The sequence below is a fragment of the Clupea harengus genome, unplaced genomic scaffold (genome assembly GCF_900700415.2).
Source record: "Clupea harengus unplaced genomic scaffold, Ch_v2.0.2, whole genome shotgun sequence".
In the NCBI taxonomy this organism is placed as follows: domain Eukaryota; kingdom Metazoa; phylum Chordata; class Actinopteri; order Clupeiformes; family Clupeidae; genus Clupea; species Clupea harengus.
Genome location: NW_024879745.1, coordinates 1 through 21,607, shown reverse-complemented (window position 1 = coordinate 21,607; position 21,607 = coordinate 1). Strand labels below are relative to the sequence as shown.

Below are 21,607 nucleotides of genomic sequence, written 5' to 3'. Positions count from 1 at the left end.
CAGGTCCATTTAAATTCAAACCATTTCATTTTTAATGGAATAAAGTCTATAGACTGTACATTGCAATGTTCATATTGCAATTATTTCAGTTTTTCTTTAAACTAATAAGAAAGGTCAAAAGAAAGTATACATTTGGGTCTACAATCCGAATTAGGGAGGCACATTAGTGTGTTTTACACATTAAATACTTCCTTACACACAAATACACCTCTACCTGGGTCAAATGTATGAATTTCAAAAAGAAAAAAAACTCATGGTGTACCCTCAGATAAGCGTGCTATCATTTGGCTGCTAAGTTAAGCACCCATTACCGAGAGAGCAGCTGCAGTTTTTTCCAAATAAATCAAGATTGATAAGGATCCTTGAGATAAGAACTAAATAATAGAGGTTGAATTGCTTGTCTTGGATACTTGAAGTGTTCTCTGGATTATAAAAGTCACAAAGATGAGGCAGATCCTTCTGAAATCCTTTCAAGAGAAAGCTGAGGCCACAATAACTACAGGTAAAGTATGCAAGATTAAGTATTTAGTTCACCCGGTGAACGGCAAAACTTGTAGCAAACAGACTGCTGTTTTATTGTTTGTTTTATAAAATGCTTGCAGCTGCTCATAAAATGCTAAATGTGATTTGTCAATGTAGGACAAGATGAATTGGATCTTTCTTGGTGTTCTGTTAACCTTGGGCGGGTGCGCTGCAAGCACATCTATCTCCTGTCAGAACGAGCATGGACAGGCTGTTGACTGGTGAGTAATCTCTCCTACTGCTTACACACCTGAATAATATCCCACACAATAATTGCATGTATGTTTAATGCGTATCTTATCTTAGGTACATCCTATACAAGCAACCCTCCATCGATGATCAGAATGGACTGCGCTATCTCTACATGGACGAGAGCACAAGTGGCTGGGTGCAAGGCCAGTACACCATTGACGATAAACAGAGTGCTGTGGGTCAAACACTAAAGCCTTTATTTGATCACTATGCAACAGAGGTAAGAAAACCAGCGCGTGCACAAATGCAAATGTACAGGTATTGTTTTGGTTAATTTCCTTTCATGACATTTCACAAATTGTTGATTTACGGTCGGTCATCCTGAACAGACTGACACTTTTGGATACATCCTGTACAACGATCAACCACCACCACCTTACAGAACCGGCTCCTCTTCCTATGGTCACAGTAAAGGTAAGAACCCTTACAGAACCGGCTCCTCTTCCTATGGTCACAGTAAAGGTAAGAACCCTTACAGAACCGGCTCCTCTTCCTATGGACACAGTAAAGGTAAGAAACTCACATGCAGAGAACAGGCTCCAAGTGCTCAGCTGGTCGAGCAAGACGCAAGCAGCACACCAAGGCCACGAGTAGCTGCATGAGGAGCAGAGGCGCTGATCAAATCTAAACATGTTCTGTGCTGTGAGCGGGTTTGCATTAAGAAATGTCTGCTATTTCACTGAATTACTCTTACTGAGATGTCTGTGTGTGTTGTGAAGGTGTTGTTCTGATGAGCCAAAGTACTGGCATTTGGTTGTCACACAGCACCCCAGACTTCCCCGGGTTTGACATAGACTCCTTCTGGCCAAAAAGTGGCTACCACAATGGACAAACCTTTATCTGTGGAACATACAAGTACACTGCTTTCAGGGACATTGGTAAGTTAACTGTTTTCATCACGACAATAACTTAATAACTTAATTAGCATGACTATGCTTCTTATTCATGGTAGGTGGCACCCACTTGGATGTTTTCACCAGAAATATAAATCTTTATGCTGCTCTTATAGCTATATGACGTATTATTTGTGAATCATTTGCAAACTGCCCATGTGTTATCTGCCTTCACAGCTATCCAACTCCAGTACATTCATGTCAATGCTTTTAACTCCCACATCCCCACCTCGTTTTTCCCGGAGCTTCAGTGTGTGGCAAGAAAGGGTTGCTTTCCTAAAGAGGCACCGTGGTATCGCCAACTGGACATGACAACACTGTCAGGACACAAGTTTGTCAGCTATGCCAAATATGGCAGAGCCCATGACGGTATGTTCCTTCGAGTTTGATGATTACTTTTATCATGGTTTGCCAAGTGTAAGATAACTATATTCAATTCAATTCAATTCAATTTATTTCAATTTATTTATTTAATTTTGTATTTATTTATCAGTAGAGGCTTCACTTGTGTTATCATTGATCATTATTTGCATATATACATACACACATATCCACATCTTATAATTTATGCTGTATTGAGTTTACAAAAATCTAACTGTAGAGATTTCTCACTGCAGATCTGTACTCTGATGTGCTTGATAAGTACTTGGGAAGTGAATTCTATGCCAAGGGCTGGGGCAGACTGCGTCGTCCACTGCCGTCCAACTGTTCCGTGCCAAACTACGTGTATAACGTGGAGTCTGTGCAGCTTCCCACAACAGAGCCCTTCAGCGTAACCGTGGACCATTCTAAGTGGTGTGTGACGGTGGATAAATCCCCCAGACCATGGACGTGCATCGCAGATATGAACAGGGAAGTTAGCCAGGAGAGCAGAGGCGGAGGGGCGGTATGCACGGATAATGCTGCTGTGTGGAAGGCCTTTTCAAGTGTTGTGTTCACCTACGAGCCATGCCCTGGGGCTAACTGATAACTGTAACATGTAGCTCAGCATGTAGGCAGTTTTTAAGGGTGTGTTGGGTGTTGAGAATAAAATATAACTATTTTCAAATCCTAAATGGCTTCATTATGCTTCCTTCATTATGCTTCCTATTTCCTTATGTCTAATAATATAAATGAAGTGAGATTAACTGCACTTTATCTTGAAGGCAGATAAGAAGCAGCTGCTGTCTGTAGAGAAGTGTAAAAATAAAACACAGCCACAAAGTCATAACAGTTTCGGTACCTATGATGAACTTATGACCTTTCTAAGCAATGAAAGTTGTTTTCGATCTTTTCTTTATGTTGGATGAAATAAACAATGTCAGTGTTGGATGACTCACTTCAGTAACACAATATACCAAACATCTAATATACACTTTAAATATAATGCGTATGTGATGTGGTTGCACTCCTTCCATGCGTGATGTTAGACGTTTCTCCAGGTCACTCACAATTAAGTCTGTTCACATTCAACACTTATCAGTGAGTGTTGAGTCGCTGAGTTATTAGTAGGTGTTGTGAGTCTAGACAGTGAAGAAGAACCCTTCCTTCATGTTTACTAGCCTAAAGCATGGCTGCTGGGATGCACACTGTTGTACATGGCTGCTAAGATCAGGTTAGAAAATATCCTTTTTCAGCTATGGTATTATTTGCAGCAGCCTCATTATTGGTTTAGTTTGTCAGTTATTGAAATGTCAGATCCCATGGTTGTCCTGTTTTGCCATGGTTGCCCAAGAGCAGGGGTTTTCAACCAGTGGTCTGTGAAGGCATTGCAGGTAGTCCCCCACCATGCATTCAATAACATAGTTTCACTGTGCCTGAGCTTTGCAAGGCCGATGTTTACGCAGAGTCAACCATTTGGGACTTCTCCACGTCATGATATTCAAAGTAAACTCTCATTGACCCAGATGGGGTCTCTGACTAAGGAGTCCATCTTGTGTCTGGGGAAGCACAAGAGCAGAACGGCCTCACAGGACTGGGTCTCTGGATTCAAGAGCATTATTAAGGGTACACTTCAAAGTCTCCCAACTAGACACAGGCTGTCTGATGCCTGTGGTTCTGCCTGGCCCCTGACCTTCTACCACAGTCTGTATAAAACGGTGAGCACAATTCAGCCATAGGATGGCTTCTCACTGCTCTCTCACATTCATTCATGCCTTCAAGGGTAGAAGTTTGGTTATGTCGGTGTTCTGTAATGTTAGTGCAGGAGTTACAAGCATAATGTAAAAACAGCTATTTAAAGTAGGCGTACTCCCACCTTTCCTAAGCTTCGTGCTTGATTTTTATAGCGCTATGGCTCCCCCGGACCGCCAGGGGGCGATATTCTTTCTGGGGCACTATTGCGCACTTCCTTTTCCATACGGAAGCAGCAAAGCCAGCTACATACACACACGTGAGAGGAGACAGCACCATGGACAGAGCAGATCTACCTGAGAAAAACATGGATTTTGACGAGGAATCCAAACAGAGGACTGGGAAAAAGAAAAAGGGCAAAGGAAAGAAATCAACCAAAGTCATAAAGTCTGAAGAAACAATTGTGAAAAAGGATGAGACAGAGCCAGCCTCCATGGACGCAGCGCCTGAAATGGCGTTCCCACCGACTTTCAGCGTGTCTGAAATCAAAAACAAACAGCGGAGACACGTTATGTTCATGAAGTATAAGCAAGAAAAGAGAAAGGTAGATCATGGTGACAGTCTTATGATGTCCTTCTCTTCTATTACTTATGTCTGCTGGTTTGGAACCAAGTCAGTGATGGTTCTTTTGCTCTGTGATGTGCCACAGCCTCTTGAAGCGAATGCATGACACTCATAATTGTAAAAACATTCACGGAGAGAGCTACTTGTGTAGCTTTTAAAAGTCATAACTGTCAAACTTTATTTGTCTTCCAGGTTAGATTGGAGATAAGGAAAAAGAGAAAGAAGGAGAGGGAAGCGCTTGGTGACAAGGTGAGTGAAATGCTGACCCGTTGGTGTAAACACTGTTCTTGGTTACATAAATAGGCCTTGGTAAAGTGACTTGTAATAATTGATCTCTCTTGGTCACAATAGGTTGTCATTTTTGATGGATTCCCCTGATTATACAAAATACATAAATATTGTTTCATGTCAAAAGTGATTTGACATTCAGAACTACACCATCACTGTAGAAATGCATTATTGGATAAAAGTGCTGTTCAGTTGTTGATTTCCTGTTTAGGTAACTCTGCAGTCTCTCTGCACCCATTATTCTTATGATTCTAAGCGATTACATGTTCTCTCTTTTCAAATGTGCAGGCTCCACCAAAAGAGGTTCCAAAAACGATTGAAAATCAGAGAGTCTACGACGAAACCACCGTTGATCCCGGGGATGAAGAGGTAATGTGTCGTCGAACATCACAGACGTTGGTGCAGGAAGAGCAGTGACTGATACAGTGGGGGAAATAAGTATTTGAACCCCTGCCGATTTCGCAAGTTTGGCCACTTGCAAAGAAATGTGTGATCTATAATTGTAATGGTAGGTGTATTTTAACAGTGAGAAATAGAATATCAACAAACAAATCCAGAAAACTGCATTTTATAACATTTATGACTTTATTTGTAATTGATGCAGAAAATAAGTATTTGAACCCCCAAGCAAACAGCAAGAATTCTGGCTCCCAATGACCAGTTATGTGCCCAAGAAGCACACAGATTAGTCCTCATTAGGCCTAACAAGGTACACCTGATCTCAACTGGTGACGTGTATAAAATAGGGCTGTCAATAGATTAAAAAAATTAACTAATTAATCTCACATTTTGAAATTCATTAATCTAGATTAATCGCGATTAAAAATTAGTTTGTCTGTTTTTTTTTTACTTCCAATGAAAAATATGTCAATTTCCATACATTGTCAATCAAATGAGCTGTGACACCCAGGTAATTGTCATTGCTGACTGATGTCCAGTGGTCACCAGTAAGGGTGACGGTGGCAGCTTGCTCGAGGAACTGATGTTTTCGTGCTCTCTCGCCGTCATAAAAGGAATGTATGCAAGACACAATGGTGCCCCTCAATGGTAAATCGTAAGAGTTGTCTCCTGAAGCAATTCGAATCACCTCAGTCAGCCCAACGTCCTTAACTATGTTGATGGTCCGACAATCACCGGCAACCCAAACTGCTAAAGCGTTGGTAACCTTTTCACGGACTGGTCTAGTTATTTTACTAGAGAAGTCGTAGAGTGTGGGTTGGCGACCATATAACCTGGGACTGCTTTCTGTCGGGTGCTTTGCATTAAGGTGATAACTTAAAGACGAGCTGCTTCTGTGATGGCTAAATTGAATTTGACAAATGCTACATACAACTTTAGTTTTGTCGATTGTTCCGTAATTTTGCCTATTAAACAGAAACTTTCCGCCCAACAATCCCTCAGCTCTCTCCATCTTCAACTACCGCAGTGGTTGTCAAACTTTTTCTGTCATTCCCCACTTTGAACAAGGGGGGCTATTGGTAGGCCAAGCCCCCTACCCACATTGCCCGAGGGGACACAGGTTCAAGTCTGGCCTGATGTAATTTCCCAATCCTCTCCCCACCTCTTCTCCGCATCGCTTCCTGTCATAACTTCATAACTATCCAAATAAAGGCATTACATTTTTTTTTTTTTTTAAATTAGTTTTTTTTTTTTTTAAAGTTGCGTTAGTTAAAATATTTTATCGCGTTAATCGTGGCTGCATTAATCGCATAGATTAACGCGTTAACGCTGACAGCCCTAGTATAAAAGAAACCATACTTCACACCTTCAACCTCACCACCATGGGCAAGACCAAAGAGTTGACCAAGGACGTCAGAGATAAGATTGTAGACCTGCACAAGGCTGGAATGGGTTACAAAACCATCGGCAAGCAGCTTGGTGAGAAGCAGACAACTATTGGTGCGATTTTTATTAAATGGAGGCAACACCAAACAACTGTCAATCGCTCTAGGTCTGGGGCTCCATGCAAGATATCCCCTCGTGCGGTATTGGTGATCATCCGAAAGGTGCAGAATAACCCCAGAACTACACAGGGGGAGCTTGTGAATGATCTCAAGGCAGCTGGGACCACAGTCACCATTGGCAACACACTACGCTGTAATGGTTTGAAGTACTGCAGCACTCGCAAGGTCCCTCTGCTCAAGGAAGCACATGTACAGGGCCGTCTGAAGTTTGCCAATGAACACTTGAATGATTCTAAGGAGGATAGGGAGACAGGATGTGGTCAGATGAGACCAAAATCAAGCTCTTTGGCATCAACTCGACTTGCCGCGTTTGGAGGGGGAAGAATGCTGAATATGACCCCAAAAACACCATCCCCACCGTCAAGCATGGAGGTGGAAACATTATGCTTTGGGGCTGTTTCTCTGCCAAGGGTACAGGACGACTCCACTGCATCAAGGGGACTATGGATGGGGCCATGTAACGTGGAATATTGGGCTTGAACCTCATTCCCTCATTCTCTCCCATTGGAAACGCAACCTTAAGGATTTGGAGAGGATCTGCAAAGAGGAGTGGACCAAAATCCCTCCTGAGATGTGTGTAAACCTGGTGACCAACTACAAGAAAAGTCTGACGCCTATGCTTGCCAACAAGGGTTATTCCACTAAGTACTAAGTCATGTTTTGCTAGGGGTTCAAATACTTATTTTCTGCATCAAATGCAAATTAAGTCATGAATGTTATAAAATGCAGTTTCCTGGATTTTTTGGGGGGATATTCTGTTTATCACTGTTAAAATACACCTACTATTACAATTATAGATCACACATTTCTTTGCAAGTGGCCAAACTTGCGAAATCGGCAGGGGTTCAAATACTTATTTTCCCCACTGTATGTTTATCTAACAAGGCTTCTTTCTTGCTCAGGTTGCATTTGACGAGGGAACAGACGAGTTCTCTGCTTACTTCAACCGTCTCACGAACCCCAAGGTTTTAATCACAACATCAGACAGACCCAAGACCGTAAGTGTTTCACATTCATATTGAGTTTATCGTTGACAATACTAACTCAAATGAAGAAATGTTTTTAGATTAAATCTTCAAACCCTCTAGGGTGTTGTTATGCGAGGCCTTGCCAAATCACTTACTATTGGAATATATTTCCTCATTTGCATAGTGAAACATTCATGATTGTAGTCTTGATTTTGTTTTAATAGCAAATTATCGCCAGGGGAACAACAGCACTGCGCTCCATATTATTCTGTGTATTTTGTTTCATGCAGTTTGATTTTATTTCTATTTGCAAGTGTTAACAGTAGCTTATTATTTTAGTTAAGTAAAGTTAAGTAATTCATATCTCTTGTTTTTTCAGAGAACTATTATGTTTTGTAATCAGCTGGCGACAGTCATACCGGACGCTCACGTGTACTACAGAAGAGGTCTGGCTCTAAAGAGGATCATCCCACAGTGTGTGTCCAGAGGGTTCACGTATCTCATGGTGATCAACGAGGACAGAAAAGTGCCCAGTATCCTTGTGCCTGGGGGTTTAGACATACCGCTCTAAACTGACTCATTTACAGAAATTTACAGTCATTTATAGGGCTGAACAATTTAGGAAAATAATCTAATTGCGATTTTTTTTTTCCCCAATATTGCGATTGCGATTTAATATGCGATTTTTTTTATTTATTTTTTTTATCATATTTTTTTTCCCAACAAATTGTAATGAAAGATTTATATAATGACCAACACAATATTAGATACATTTAGTGTAAAATATAATTTCCCACATTTTACATTTTTATTTAACTGCTCATTACACAATCAAGAACAACAAATCGGTGGCTTTGCCACTGTGCATTTAAGTAATTTAAACAAAGTAATTGTAAGAATAAACACAAGGCATGCAATTTTTAAACTCTGTGTGCAAAATTGACCATTTTTTAAAATATTTTTTTAGACCGCGTTTTTAATCGTGAAAGTTGCGGTTAGAAAATCGCGTTCATCATATCGCAATAAAATCGCAAATGCAATTAATCGTTCAGCCCTAGTCATTTACATTAAAGTATTGCATAGGGCATAGGCCTAATATCGCCATTTAACCACAACTTCCATGAAGAATGTTCTTGCACCATAGCTTAAATAATTAGCCACAGCTTTTTTTTTTTATATATATCTTGTATATTACAATACCTCACGATGTTGCTTTTTTCATGGAGTGTTACGGTGCTGTTGGAGATTAAGGGTCAGTCACTCAATGATCACTCTAAATAGGGAGATCATTTAAGACCTTGTGCAGTTTTCTCTTAAATCTTCCTTTTCAAAAGACGGCATGGTTCTCTGTCATCTTCCCGACGGGCCTACTGCTCACTTCAAGATCAGCAACGTCAGACTACGCAAGGAAATGAAAGTAAGTCCAGTATTCTACTGGAGCTGTTCAACAGCTGTTCTAGAGCTGTTCTAGGTTGTGCTTGGTGGTTTAATGTGACTTGCCTTGCTGCCTCAGGAGAGGCTGTCACAGGCTTTTAATGGTCACAGAATCACTGAGCATGGACATTATAATGGCAAGCTCTGTGGACAGTATTTTGAGAAATATACAGTATATAAATATCAGACCCTCTGAAGCTTGTGCTGTATTCTGTAGTAATCATAATTAATTGATTATTAATCGGCTTCGTTTTTGTTGTTGCCTCAGAGACGAGGGAAAGAGCCCACGGCACACTCCCCCGAGGTCATCCTGAACAACTTCACCACGCGCCTCGGCCACAGCATTGGCCGGCTGTTCGCCGCGCTCTATCCCCATGACCCGCACTTTGTCGGTCGCCAGGTGGCCACCTTTCACAACCAGCGTGATTTCATCTTCTTCAGGTTCCACCGGTGAGTGCCTTGGCAGTGACACGGGGCGTTAGTGTGCTGAGGGTGACGTGGCACCCCTGGCTTTTTCTGCATTCCACACGCGACTTGCATCTACATTTGACTCGCTTCAGACAGCGACATCCATCCTTGCCTTCTCCGCTACACTTGGTACAGTAGGCTTCACGTGGGCCTGTGGACGTCTCTGCACACAGGAACTCCACAGCGCCCCACTGTTTCCCCATGTAAATCTTTGGTCAGATATGGAACTGCATAGGGGGGTGGGGGTGGGGGGGCTAGTAATCAGTCATAGAGAAGGAAAGAGTCTTTTTTTATCGTCTTTCATGGCTACTGTAAGAAGCGTGGACATTTGGGTTTCCCCTGGAATTGATATATATTTATTATATTAAGTTTTTGAATATCTTTTGTAAGTAATTGCGATATTAATATTTACAAAAGATGATAACTTTGACAGCATTGATATTCAAATATACACTGAAATCATGATTCTTACCTCAGGTTTTAGTTTCTCAAGTCCTTCAACCTACTTTACTTTTTAGAAAAGCTAAGATCCTACTACTGAGAAGAAACCAACTTAATTGATAATTTTTGCTGTTAATCCCCATTCATTCATTGAGCATCACAGCATGTGCACCCTCTTGTGTCTGAATTAAGTATTGCATTAAATGAAGAAAGCAATCATTGTCAAGTGTTGGACTGACTGGCCGCGCTAAAAAATATGTGTCCATCCCTGGTTACGACACGGCCTCACGACTGCACAGTTAGATTGACGGCCGTCACAGCTTTTTCATGACCGCCTTCGCTGCTCTCTTCTCAGCCATTGGATGAAAACCAGGCGTTTAGAAAAACTTGGTTATGTTGCATTTGTATGAGTCAGGATGGCCAGGTTGCTGCATTTGACGTAGCGCCAGTAGATAATCAACTACGTCACAGCTGCATAAGCGGCTCATGTGCCGGGGCGGATGAAGGAACACCTCCCATGTGTTTTTAGTTCGGACAAAAAACAAATGACCAAAGAAAATGCCGGACATTTTGTCTCAATATGCAGGATCTGGGGCAAAGGGTCAATATGCTGTGCAGTACAACTCAAAGATTTTTCTGCAATAGGGGTATTATTGCGGGTCTTTTATACCATATGAATGCAGATGGTCAAATAGGCTTCCTGTGATATTACCTGCAGCTGGTTAAATAGCAGCGGCTAAAGATGGAAACATTTCAATTTGAAAACATTTGTTTTCAACTGTGACTGACTGAAATGTGTTTGACTCAAACATCAAGTGCAAACCAGAGCTATTGCAGTCCTAACCTATAACTTGCTGGCTGTTGACTGAGATGACACTTTAACTAGCCATGGGAATCTTTGGAGTCGGTTATAGGTCTGGGTTGCTATGCACCAGTTTATTACAGAGGAGTACACGGGACCCTGGGAAATGTAGTTCTGGAGGTCTGTTGAATGGATTTGTCATCCAAATTAAAATAAATAAAAGTCTCACTTTTAAAATGCCATACGATGACATAATGTTTAGTTTATGTTTCAAATGATCTGTTCAGCGGAACAGTTGTGGATATGACTGACTGTGATTTGATCCTCCTCCTCCTCATCCTCGCACAGGTACATCTTTAAGAACGAGAAGAGGGTGGGTATCCAAGAGCTGGGACCGCGCTTCACCCTGAAACTCCGCTCCCTTCAAAAGGGGAGCTTTGACTCCAAGTTTGGGGAATATGAATGGGTTCACAAGGTGAGTCTTCGCTCATTTCATATTGTGCTGTCTGCTAGTTCTGTCTGCTAGGGCTAGTTTATGAAATGAAATAATTGTGTAAAAGTTATTTGCAAAGATATTGACCCATCTCCCTCCCTCTCTCTCTCTCTCTCCCCCATAGCGTCATGAGATGGATTCCTGTCGTAGAAAATTCCACCTGTGAACAGAGTTCCTTCTGTGTATACAGGAGCATTTTTCAGTTTTTACCCCCCCCCCCCTTTCTGTCTGTCTGTCTCACTCACACACACACACACACGCACTCATTCATACATACATACACACGTGCACGAGCACACATTAATTCATAAATATAAATATATACTTTTTTTTGTCATCCAAACTGCTGATGTTGCAGTCAGTTTTTGGCAATAAAACTATAAAATGTATCAAACCTGTTCTGTTGTTTTCACATTAAGTATAATCTCAATAATGATCCTTAATAGAAGGGCCGCTGCAGTGAATGTTACCAAACTTACCAAACGTGTCCCTTTCTCATCCTGTTGAAAGATTTAACCAATACAAACGGCTTTTTATGGTACATGGCGGGGGGGGGGGGGGGGGGAGTGCTTGGAATTGTATGTCTCTGCTTGATGTCCAGTTATTATAACCAATCTTTAGGAATGTGGCTTACTTCTCTTGGTCAACTTGAAATACCACACTTTTTTCAGCTGTTATTTTGTTCTAGTGATTTGTGCTCTCGAAAGAATTTCCAACTGTTGTAATAAGATGGAAATGCTTTCTGTTCATTCATTACTTATAAGCCTAGTTTTCCTGGTCAATTTGAAAAGTGTTGAGCATACTTCGTCCTGCTATGACAACTAGGGGCTGTAATACAGATAACATCGAACAGCACGTGCTTGAAAGGGACATTTTATAGCTTCATTGTACTTGCTCACTATAGACATTCCATTGTATACCATAACGACCGTAGAAACCGTTAGGTTAAAATAAGTGCGTGTATTGCAACACATCCATTATATCCTTCGAAATGTTCACATCCTCGACTTGATTTGATTTTGTGACTGCAAATGATGATGGTGGTTGCTTTCCCCGTAACGAGTGGGCTTGGTACCGTTCTAGTGTTTGATTACACAAGATTGTAACTTAGCAGTATTGTCCACTCCCACACATGGACGCCTAGAGATCGCTCGCTCTTTCCCGAGAAAGACTGGTAGATTCATGGCTGTTAATACGCCAAGTTACATCGTAAAGGACAAATAGTAATGCACACAAACGTTTCGAATTTCCCAGCATGATGAACTACAGGGGAAGACGCGCAAGCTCCGAGGTATGTGAATCAATAGTGTACACAGTCTCGGAATACAAATTCAGATGTTAAAATGCTTGTTTTAAAACGGAAATTAATGTTGACGTGTTTATTTGTGATCTGGAGCAGTATTTGGAGTTACACGTCCTCTGTGTGCCTCTCGAACTGTGGAATTCAAAACTGAACACAATTTCATCTGAAGTCATTGATAATTTCATATCTGCCGGACTTATCAGGTGAGCTAAAATAAATGATTTTTAGAATGCCGTGGCAAACATAATCTTATATATTGATATAAAGACAAACTCGCCCTCGTGTGTTGTATTTCCTCATCCCAGGGTTTATCCAGATATCACTCTGAAAGCACTTAGAGATGAACTTGCGGTCCTTCTTGGCGGAGATGCTTTTATTGACAGATACTCCTTCCTAAAATGTGTCGGTAGAAGTCTGGCACTGGTAAGTTTAAATTACCACTTAGCAACTTTTGATGTGGGCAGGTGGCATGTATTTTGGATGTTGATAATTATGTTTAATGACAGGTGAAGACCAAACAAGAAAGGGAACTCAAAGTAAAAGCCTTTTCGCCTCCCTATGTAAGTAAAAATCCTCTATGTTTGGATTCCAGAAGCCATGAACTCTCCACCATTACTCCAGATCTACCACTCCAGTGTTTGTGTTGTGGGTAAAAATCAGCTAAGCATCTCTTCCCTATGGTGCATGATTTCTCCTCAGGCCACTCACCCAGAACTGTACCTGCTGCCCTCCTATATGGACACCAGTGGCAGCACGCGGTCACATTCACACTCTTCAGAGATGCAGAGTTATAGCTCAAACCCTCACACCAGCTTTCGCTCAGAACCCTTATCAACAGCTGCAGGATCAAAAGAGCCTGTCCGGTTTCCTGAAATAAAACAGGTGTCCAATCAGCCTCCAACTACTAGCCGTGATGGTGGTGGTGGTGGTGATGACGACAGCAGCTTAACTTCCACAGAGGAGAAGGAGGAAGATGCTTATTCCTCTTACAATTCAGGGTGGGGAGAAGACCACAGCCAAAATGAGAACACTCATGAGCAGTTTCAAACTAAAAAGGGACAAGGTACGAGTAGCACGATTGACATATATGAGGGAATAGGCATCAATCCCTATGCAGGTTTCATTCTGTGTTTAAAGCTTTTGAGTATTCGTGTAAATCAAACACATGAAAAAATCAATCTGAAAAGGATTAATTGAAGTGTCGTAAAATCTTTTAGAAATATCAAGTTTAGGGGCATGTTCATTTTAGACAACAATAACATAGTAGATTACAGCTCTTTTTGATGAGGTGGGGCCTGAACAGCCATGCATGTCTGTTTGTTGAAAATGTCTAATTCCTCAACAGCAGAAATTTCCAACAATTTACGCTCAGCAAGAACTGTCGGTTCGGCAACAAAGAAACATTCCACGGATAGAATTCAAACCAAAGACTCAGGAGTGCCGGACTCTGTGGAGGATGTGGATTCTGGTTTATCTCTCAGCCAAGACAGGTCTCCATGACACATCTACATCCCATAATATACCCAGACTTATTATACGTTACATATACTGTATGTATTATGTCTTTTTTTTCATTCTTACACAGAAACCGATATAACAAAAACAACAGAACCAAGTGTAAGAAAGAGGCAAGTTTGACAATCCTTTTTTTCTGTTGTTCATTACAATGAAACAGAAGTAATCCATTATGTTGCATTCCTAGTCAAAAAGGAGGGAGGGAGGGAGGGATTGGGATGACAATAGCTGTGAATAGCTGTCTGAAGGGCGTCCTACATGCTCAGGATGTCCTAGGCGGTTGCTAATGACTCATGCGGTTTCTCGTAAATGGACCGTGAGCTTTTGTTTCTGTCCGAGATGCCATTGGTCCGCGGATGGTCTGCAGTCTTACTGGTGGGCTATGTGGCAGGCCATAACACTGGGCAAGTTGTATTTATATACAACGCGTGTTTAATGAGATGGTTTGCAAAGGTCAAGACTTGATGTTGTTTGTTGTTTGTGTCTCTTAAGAGTTCACCAACCGGGGCCGCCTCCTATATACACACTGCAAGGAAACCTGCAGCCACCGTCTTCTCAACGGACAGTAAGACCAAATGCCGTTAACATGCTCAGTGATATTGTGTGCTGCTGTCGGAGAATCCAGTTTGCATTTCAAACTGTTCACCACAGGGAAGGAACTAATTGAGGAAATCAGGCTGGTGAAGGAGGAGAGAAAGCAGCTTGAACGGACCAGACAAGAACTCCTGAGAAAAGGCAAAGACCTTCTGGCTCTCAACAGACACAGGAGGAACCAAGGTACCAGAGTTCAGTAAGGAACCCACCGTTCCCTTAACAATGGAATTGCTGCACCCCTGGTTCCGGTTCTCTCCTATGTTACTCAGTGTGGGGCAAAGCATACATGCTACGTGTAGCAACCATGCCCAATGCGTGGTTCTCACTTCAAATCTGGTTTTTGCCGCTTGCAAAAACATCTGTGCAGTTGAATTAAGTGTGGGCCTGCTCTACAGCCATTTTGAGTCACAAGTAAAGTGAATTGAAGGGCAAAGCAGTCAGGCCATCATTTGCCAGCCATGCTGTGACCTTGCTGGCCTAGAATAGGGTTCACACTCCATAGTTTAGAGATCTGTGGGGTCGAGTCTAATCCAACGTTCAGCTTTAGAGTTTTCAAGTACTCAGCTCAGATAGATGGAAGAGGATGTACTTTCACAACTAGTGTGAACTGAAGAGAGAGCAATCAGGTCACCATTTGGCATCTATGCTGAGAGGTTTCCCATTTAAAATAAGGCTTAGAGATAGCCCATCCGATCTGTAGGCCAAATCTGGTCTAACTGACTGAGCTGTAATCTGTAGCTGTTTTCTTTTACTCAGCTCGGGACGGATGGAAGAGGAAGTATTTTGACACCAAGAAGGCCACCGCACCACTGGAGGAAAGCCTGAGAAGCGTTCGTCAGGAACTGGAAACCTTCTACACTAAACTTCTACAACAGCTACAGGCGAGAGAGGGCAGAAATAAACACAAACGCCTGGGAAAAGCATCCAGCATAAAAGTGAGTCTGTCTATCTCTGTAGACAGCAGTATTCATAAACTCATCCTATTGGTTAAATAAGAAGTTCAATTTCATGTGTAACCTATGTTAGGCCCTGGGCTCAGTAAAACGCCTTGAGATCATTTTATTGTTTTGGGCTCGATGTAAATAAAATGTAATCAAATTGAATTCTGAGACTACAATATAACTACGGTATGTATTATTTTCAGAATGATCTGATAATCCAGATTATGACAGAGAGCTACGAAATAGACGACTTGAGAAGGAAGGTGGATGACTGCAAGATGAAACTAGAGACAGAGCAGAAGGTTTGTCATATTTTCTTTACGTTGTTATTGAAAAATAAAACAGGCACGCCTCACAGCTAACCAACTATCTCCAAATGTGTCAGCTCAGAGTCCAAGCGGCCACAGAACTACGGACACTGAAAGCTGAGCTGGCTTCAAAGAAATCTCAGCCATCCGTCAACAAGCCACCTGTAGACACACGAGGCGGTGGACAGAAGTATCCCAAGCCTCCTGTGCTGCAGAAACATACCTGATCCTTGACTGCAATGTCAACAACGGGACCATAGCTCGTGCAGACTACATGGCATATTTCAGAACAAATATTTAAGGACTTGTGTCCTTGGTGTAGAAAGTGATGTGTTTTGTTTTAAAGCAACATGTGGTACTTTGTAAGTTTTACTTAGACTTTTATTTGGATGATTAAGAGGCTGAAGACTTTTGTATACATCATTGTGTTCAAGCTTTTTAATTTTTTTATTTCACATCTGTTGAGTTATATTACAAAGCACTGCATTTCCATTTAAAATATTGCAATTTTGATGAAGTGATTTAAGTGTGTCTCTACGCCGTGGTGATGTCCGAGCACACATTTAAAACAGGATGTATTCTTCTGTAGAACAGATTGAATAAAGCAGCAGTTAAATCTAAGCAGAGGGACACACACCCCTGAATAAAGCAGGAGGACGCCACCACTGCTCTTTCTGCACGGGACAAAAAAGTACAGCAAACAGTGTTGACTCAAAGACATAGTCTTCACCTCCAGGGTTACTCCTCTCGAGACTTCTTCGTTTCCATGGCTGCTACCAGAACATTCCACATGTCTCTGCTCTGTTGCTGGGCGACGGAGTTGTTGCTGTAGTCCAGAAGGTTGCCGTTCCACATGCCGATGCCCCTCAGGCCCAGCTCCTTAACATAGGCCGTCTTCAGAGAGATGCTCTCTGGGTCATCATACCACACCTGGTGGATCTGGCCCATGGCATCCTGATGGGGATATTTCAGGTGTCAGGTGGCAGTAAAACTGCAACTTTTATTGTAACTTTTATGCAATATGATGTTACAATGTAGGCACTGGACTGATTAAGGCCTTGTTAAACTTGGCTGTCTGGCTCACAACCAATTCCTAATCAAGTTATTTTCAAAGCTATTAGTCATTTGTGAACACTTTCACTAAGCTGTTGCTGCTATTTATTGTGTAAAATACTGACTGTCTGTCTTTGCCTACCCTAACTATGATTTTTTTTTTTTTAAATAGTTAGGTACTAAAAATCTTCATACAAGCAGTGTGGTTAAACAACACATTGTTAAGTCTTTACTTTGTAGTTGTAGTACGGGGCACGCTGCTCCCTGTCCCAGATCCTGCCTGACATGGAGCTGTTGATCTGCTTCATCATGGTACTGTAGGGAATCTGACGCCCAGCCGCATCACTGCAGGGGGCCCCACGGAAGGGCACCTTCTGGATTGCACACACTCCACCCTAGAATATAGCCAAACTATTTAGCCTGTTAAAACAATGCTACCCTTAAGAAAACAACTGCAACTGATTTTAAATCACTGTATGTGTTTGACATCAGTTTCCCTGGTGACAGAAAACTCACAAATGCCAAATTTAAATACCATTTTATATTTTCTCCCAAAATAATATATAAACAAAGTTTTTGCTGAATTGATCAGGTGGTTGATGTACTGCAAATATTTATCAAAGATGAGTTCTTTACAAAATAAACTGACTGAAGGAAGCATAGCAGAAGTCTGGCATATATTTTACCTGTGAGAAGGCTAGACAAGGGTAATCGTATCCGTACCATGGCACCCCCATCACTAGTTTTTTTGGGTCAATCTTCATCTCTAAGTATTGCTCATATGCTGAGAGAAAGACATGAGACTTGAGACATGAGGCAATGTCTGCGTACGTCTGGGCCTGTAAACAACCTTGTCTACTACACCTGGTATCTTGTGGTATCAATCCCTCACCTGTCAGTGTCTGGTTGTAGGGTGCATTAGCCATGGCAATGCAATCACCCCAAATCTGACTCTGCTCATCGTAGGACATCACAAAAAGCAGATCACAAGAATCCGCGATGGCGGAATAGTCATAGCAACGTTTGTCGATACATTTGGATGACCACGCCACATCAAAAGATACCTATGGATACAAATATATATAAAAAAACATTATTAGAATAATTAGAGTTAAGAAGAGTTGATTTTATGATCTTAAAAAACCTGCATAACTGTAAGAAAAATTAACGTATCTGTCATGTTTACCTGGGAACCAGGAATCTCTTTGTGGAAAGCTTCAGTGGTCTCTTTGACCAGTGCAGTCAAAGCAAAATATTCTGGAGACTCTTTGTCCAGAGCCTGCTCTATGTCGATGTTGATGCCATCCATAAACTGTCTCTTTGCCAAGCTGACTTTCTCCTTGATCCAGGCGGTCCTGTTGGTGGAATCTACCATTGCTGAGAGGGGCACATCTCCTGAACGCGGCATCACCAAAATAACATAACGCTGGTGTTATAGGCTATTATACACTTACACGATCAATGGAATCTACATGGATCCCAAAGGCTTTTTCTTGACAAATGTTGTACTGTTGAACATAACCTCTGGTTCTTCAATTACCCAACCTATCCATTAGATGGGGCCAGTCAGTTAAGGTTCAGACTCTTTGGCTAACGTCTAATTCGAGTCTAATGTCTAACTTTGTGTTCTGGGCTACGTGTAATGTTTGCCGCTTTATTTTACAATACTGATGACATTGTAAGAGGCATCTGTTGACCGTCAAACACGTGCAAGTCCCAATGTTACCTTTCAAAACAAGCCTGACTCCTTTGGAATGGGCAAAACACATTAGTTCCGCCTCATACTGTCCGAAAGCAGCAATAGTCGTCACTTTGGTCCAGTCGTAATATCTCCATGCTTCTCCTCCGACATCAAACACAAACACCTAAAAACACAGGTGTATTATTTATTAGCTTAAATCAGTGTATCCAGAATTAAGTTCATGACAACAGCGAACCCGTAAAGTGTTTACCTCAAATTGCGTCTCGTTTCGAATTTGTTGACAAAATTCCTGTTCCTTGCATGGACAATGATCGAAACTGCATGCACTGAATAACAGCGCGGCCAGAACTGTTAATACTAACATGTGCACAGAAACCTCCATTAGCACACGTTTATTTACACCGGTTTGTTTGATTCATATTGACACCGAATGAATAGGTGTGATAATCATGTGATCTACGCCAACGTGAAATCTGGGAATTTTCATTATGGCAGCCAAATGTACCATTCGTCAAAGTAAGAGACCCGTGTCAATCGCTTTATAACGACAATGGGACATTGTCATCGTACTAGCTTACAATTGCTGCAAATATAAATATTTGTCTTCTTGGGAAAATAACGATTACGTAGCCTATTTTAAAATATCTCACGAAATTGCTAAATATTTTTTGAAGAATGAAGTCAAAATTGTAGGATTCTTAGTAAACAAACAGAGACACCTGAAAACACATGTACATACTCATCTGAAAAAAAAAATACCGGCGTCACACTATCCAACACTTTTTTTTGACTCGGATAGTCTTACTTTTACAGTATCCATTTGCTTCAATTCACCCCCTTTAAAGTTTTTCGCGTGCATATCCTTACTCACGTGGTTGCCACATTATAGTCTACCTGTACACAATTTCATTTTTATAATACACTAACACAACTAAAAGATGGACACACAGAGAATGAACTAAATCTATCGACCCATTTTAAAGAGATATTAATTTAAAACTCCGGCCCAGTACGGTGACATTTTGGCCCTCTCCCGAAGGGAAAGCACAAGGTATAGGCCTGTCGTCCTACAAATTGTATTACTTACAGGCCTTTAGCCTGTCACAGACAATAGTAGGAATCTGTTGCCCAGGACCAGTCCTATGGAGGAGAGTCTTTATTTGAGTAATAACAGGTTGACCACAGTTTCTGGTGTATCTAATAAAAGATTTTAATCAACAAACACCGCACTACGCTCTTTGAATCTGTGAACAAACAATGAATGCTGAAGTTTGGCTTCGTTCTCCTTTCGCAAAATGTGCAGAGGATGGATGAGCTCCCCAATAGCCAGGGTTTAGCCTTTCTTATTGCCAATAACATGAATCTTCTACCCGTTACAAAATGTTTCTCACCTTAAATCGCTTAAACTGTTGAAAACGTATTGCGAATCATCAGCATTTGCAGTAAATAAGAGAAAACAGACGCGCATAATTAAATTATAAAATTATAAAAAAATGTTGATTTCATATAATTCAATAAATTAACGGATTACTGATTTCATATCCCACTAAACAAATAGTCTAGCCTAAACTAAGCCTAGAACTTCATTAAGACTAAAAATAGCCTACGTCACTGTACAAACACGTTTCCTGAGGGACAGAAAGTTGCGTTCGTGTTTCAGATTGATTCTCACCCATCAGGAAAGGCAAGCTCTGCCCTGAGTGCATGATAAGGTGTGACAATAAATATAACTTTAAACATGCAATCCAACTACAACTTAGTTAATTTAACTAAAAGGAGATCCTTTTATTTTCACTAGACACAGATAGCCAAAAAGGGGTCAGAAGTGAGAATGTAAGGAGTGTAGAACATAGAAATGGTATAGATCGCATGCTGTCACAATCACATTTCTAAATGTAACAACATATTTAAAAGAAAGGCCTTCAATTAAAATCTCTGGTCCTTTCTCCTCAGGAACAATCCATTGTGTGGTTATTTTTATGTTGCCTACTCACAAGTAAAAAAAAAAAATTCTCACATTGGTTACTATTTTGGCAATATGGCTTTAGTGATATATAGTCCCTCACAATGAGCATTGCAGAGAGATATTAACATGGAAAGAGTACTGAATTTTAGTAGGTGAAAAGTATATACAATTTTCAAATCCAAATCTGATATCTCTTGATCAAGAACATCCCAGTGTTTACTGAAAGCCTGTGTAATTAGGACATTGATCTTTCCTTTGACAAGGTCAACTGCCAGAGGCAGGGTAACCTAACCTGGGATGGGTGAAGACACTTTTTTTATAGTGCAATTTCTATGCTTATTAGAAGCTTCAACTGGTTAATATTCTGGTCATCACAGCAGTGTGGTTAATGATACATTGAGCGGCTGTTATGTCATCAGCAAAATTTCAGTATAAAAGGTTTGTTCATTCCTGGGCACTCTTTGCATCCCCCAGTCATGAGGGTCTTAGTGCTTTCCCTGGCTATAGCCTTAGTGGGTATGTCTGTCTGTCATTGTGTGTTGAGAATGAAATTGCTGATGCACATTCAAATTAATGCATGGTATACATGAAAACATCTTGATTTATGTTTTTTGTGTTTTTCATATTCCATCCATCACAGCTGGTCAGAATGTGAACCTTGGTAAGTTGCAGCATCAACTTGAGAGCATAATAGTTCACAACTTTTTTTGTTGTGTATTCTGAATTCATCCGGAAATCAATTAACTTGCATTTTTGTCGACAGCTCCTGAGTTTTCTGCCGCTAAAACCTATGTGTACAAATATGAGGCACTGCTCCTGGGCGGTCTCCCTGTGGACGGTCTGGCCAAAGCAGGAATGAAAGTCAGCAGCAAGGTTCTCATCAGTGCTTTGGCTGAGAACATCTACTTGCTGAAGGTAATCTGGACGTTCTATTGTATCTGTTTGAGGGATGACTATGTAGTGCTATATCAGTATTTTACCACTGCTGAGGGTATCTCATTTTCATTCATTTGTGTGTGTGTGT

At 41.2% G+C, this 21,607-nt stretch overlaps 5 protein-coding genes across 7 annotated transcripts; 4 read left to right on the top strand and 1 right to left on the bottom strand.

Moving 5' to 3' along the window:
* The first annotated feature begins 135 nt into the window (after window positions 1-135).
* LOC122130210 (deoxyribonuclease-2-alpha-like) lies at window positions 136-2,722 on the top strand. Its single transcript, XM_042704871.1, has 6 exons — window positions 136-743; window positions 829-994; window positions 1,104-1,344; window positions 1,494-1,652; window positions 1,845-2,036; window positions 2,285-2,722. Exons 1-6 carry the CDS (start codon window positions 646-648, stop codon window positions 2,632-2,634), a joined length of 1,206 nt encoding a protein of 401 aa, XP_042560805.1. The 5' UTR covers window positions 136-645; the 3' UTR covers window positions 2,635-2,722.
* Window positions 2,723-3,998: 1,276 nt separating this feature from the next.
* rpf1 (ribosome production factor 1 homolog) lies at window positions 3,999-11,475 on the top strand. Its single transcript, XM_042704857.1, has 9 exons — window positions 3,999-4,323; window positions 4,536-4,592; window positions 4,920-5,000; window positions 7,498-7,593; window positions 7,943-8,096; window positions 8,898-8,980; window positions 9,266-9,447; window positions 11,057-11,183; window positions 11,326-11,475. Exons 1-9 carry the CDS (start codon window positions 4,057-4,059, stop codon window positions 11,365-11,367), a joined length of 1,089 nt encoding a protein of 362 aa, XP_042560791.1. The 5' UTR covers window positions 3,999-4,056; the 3' UTR covers window positions 11,368-11,475.
* A 396-nt stretch (window positions 11,476-11,871) lies between these two features.
* On the top strand, window positions 11,872-16,183 carry spata1 (spermatogenesis associated 1). Of its 3 annotated transcripts, none has more exons than XM_042704855.1 (12): window positions 11,872-12,492; window positions 12,601-12,707; window positions 12,810-12,927; window positions 13,011-13,064; window positions 13,204-13,567; window positions 13,850-13,994; window positions 14,090-14,132; window positions 14,512-14,584; window positions 14,671-14,796; window positions 15,370-15,548; window positions 15,758-15,856; window positions 15,945-16,080. In XM_042704855.1, the coding sequence occupies exons 1-12, from the start codon at window positions 12,457-12,459 to the stop codon at window positions 15,981-15,983; spliced, it is 1,383 nt and encodes a 460-aa protein (XP_042560789.1). In that variant the 5' UTR covers window positions 11,872-12,456; the 3' UTR covers window positions 15,984-16,080. The 3 variants fall into 3 exon arrangements, with proteins under 3 accessions (XP_042560789.1, XP_042560788.1, XP_042560787.1); XM_042704854.1 differs by having other exon boundaries at window positions 11,873-12,492; window positions 13,853-13,994; window positions 15,940-16,183; XM_042704853.1 differs by having other exon boundaries at window positions 11,873-12,492; window positions 15,940-16,183.
* A 102-nt stretch (window positions 16,184-16,285) lies between these two features.
* Window positions 16,286-19,094, bottom strand: ctbs (chitobiase, di-N-acetyl-). The gene is made up of 7 exons (XM_042704856.1): window positions 18,868-19,094; window positions 18,642-18,780; window positions 18,102-18,310; window positions 17,808-17,979; window positions 17,602-17,699; window positions 17,149-17,310; window positions 16,286-16,816 (listed from the first exon to the last, which is right to left on the bottom strand). Exons 1-7 carry the CDS (start codon window positions 18,997-18,999, stop codon window positions 16,601-16,603), a joined length of 1,128 nt encoding a protein of 375 aa, XP_042560790.1. The 5' UTR covers window positions 19,000-19,094; the 3' UTR covers window positions 16,286-16,600.
* Window positions 19,095-20,959: 1,865 nt separating this feature from the next.
* On the top strand, window positions 20,960-21,601 carry LOC122130208 (vitellogenin-like; the record flags this gene model as incomplete). Its single annotated transcript, XM_042704869.1, has 3 exons — window positions 20,960-21,099; window positions 21,224-21,244; window positions 21,347-21,601. Coding segments are annotated over exons 1-3 (316 nt in total), but the record flags the coding sequence as incomplete, so codon positions are not given.
* Window positions 21,602-21,607: the final 6 nt, after the last annotated feature.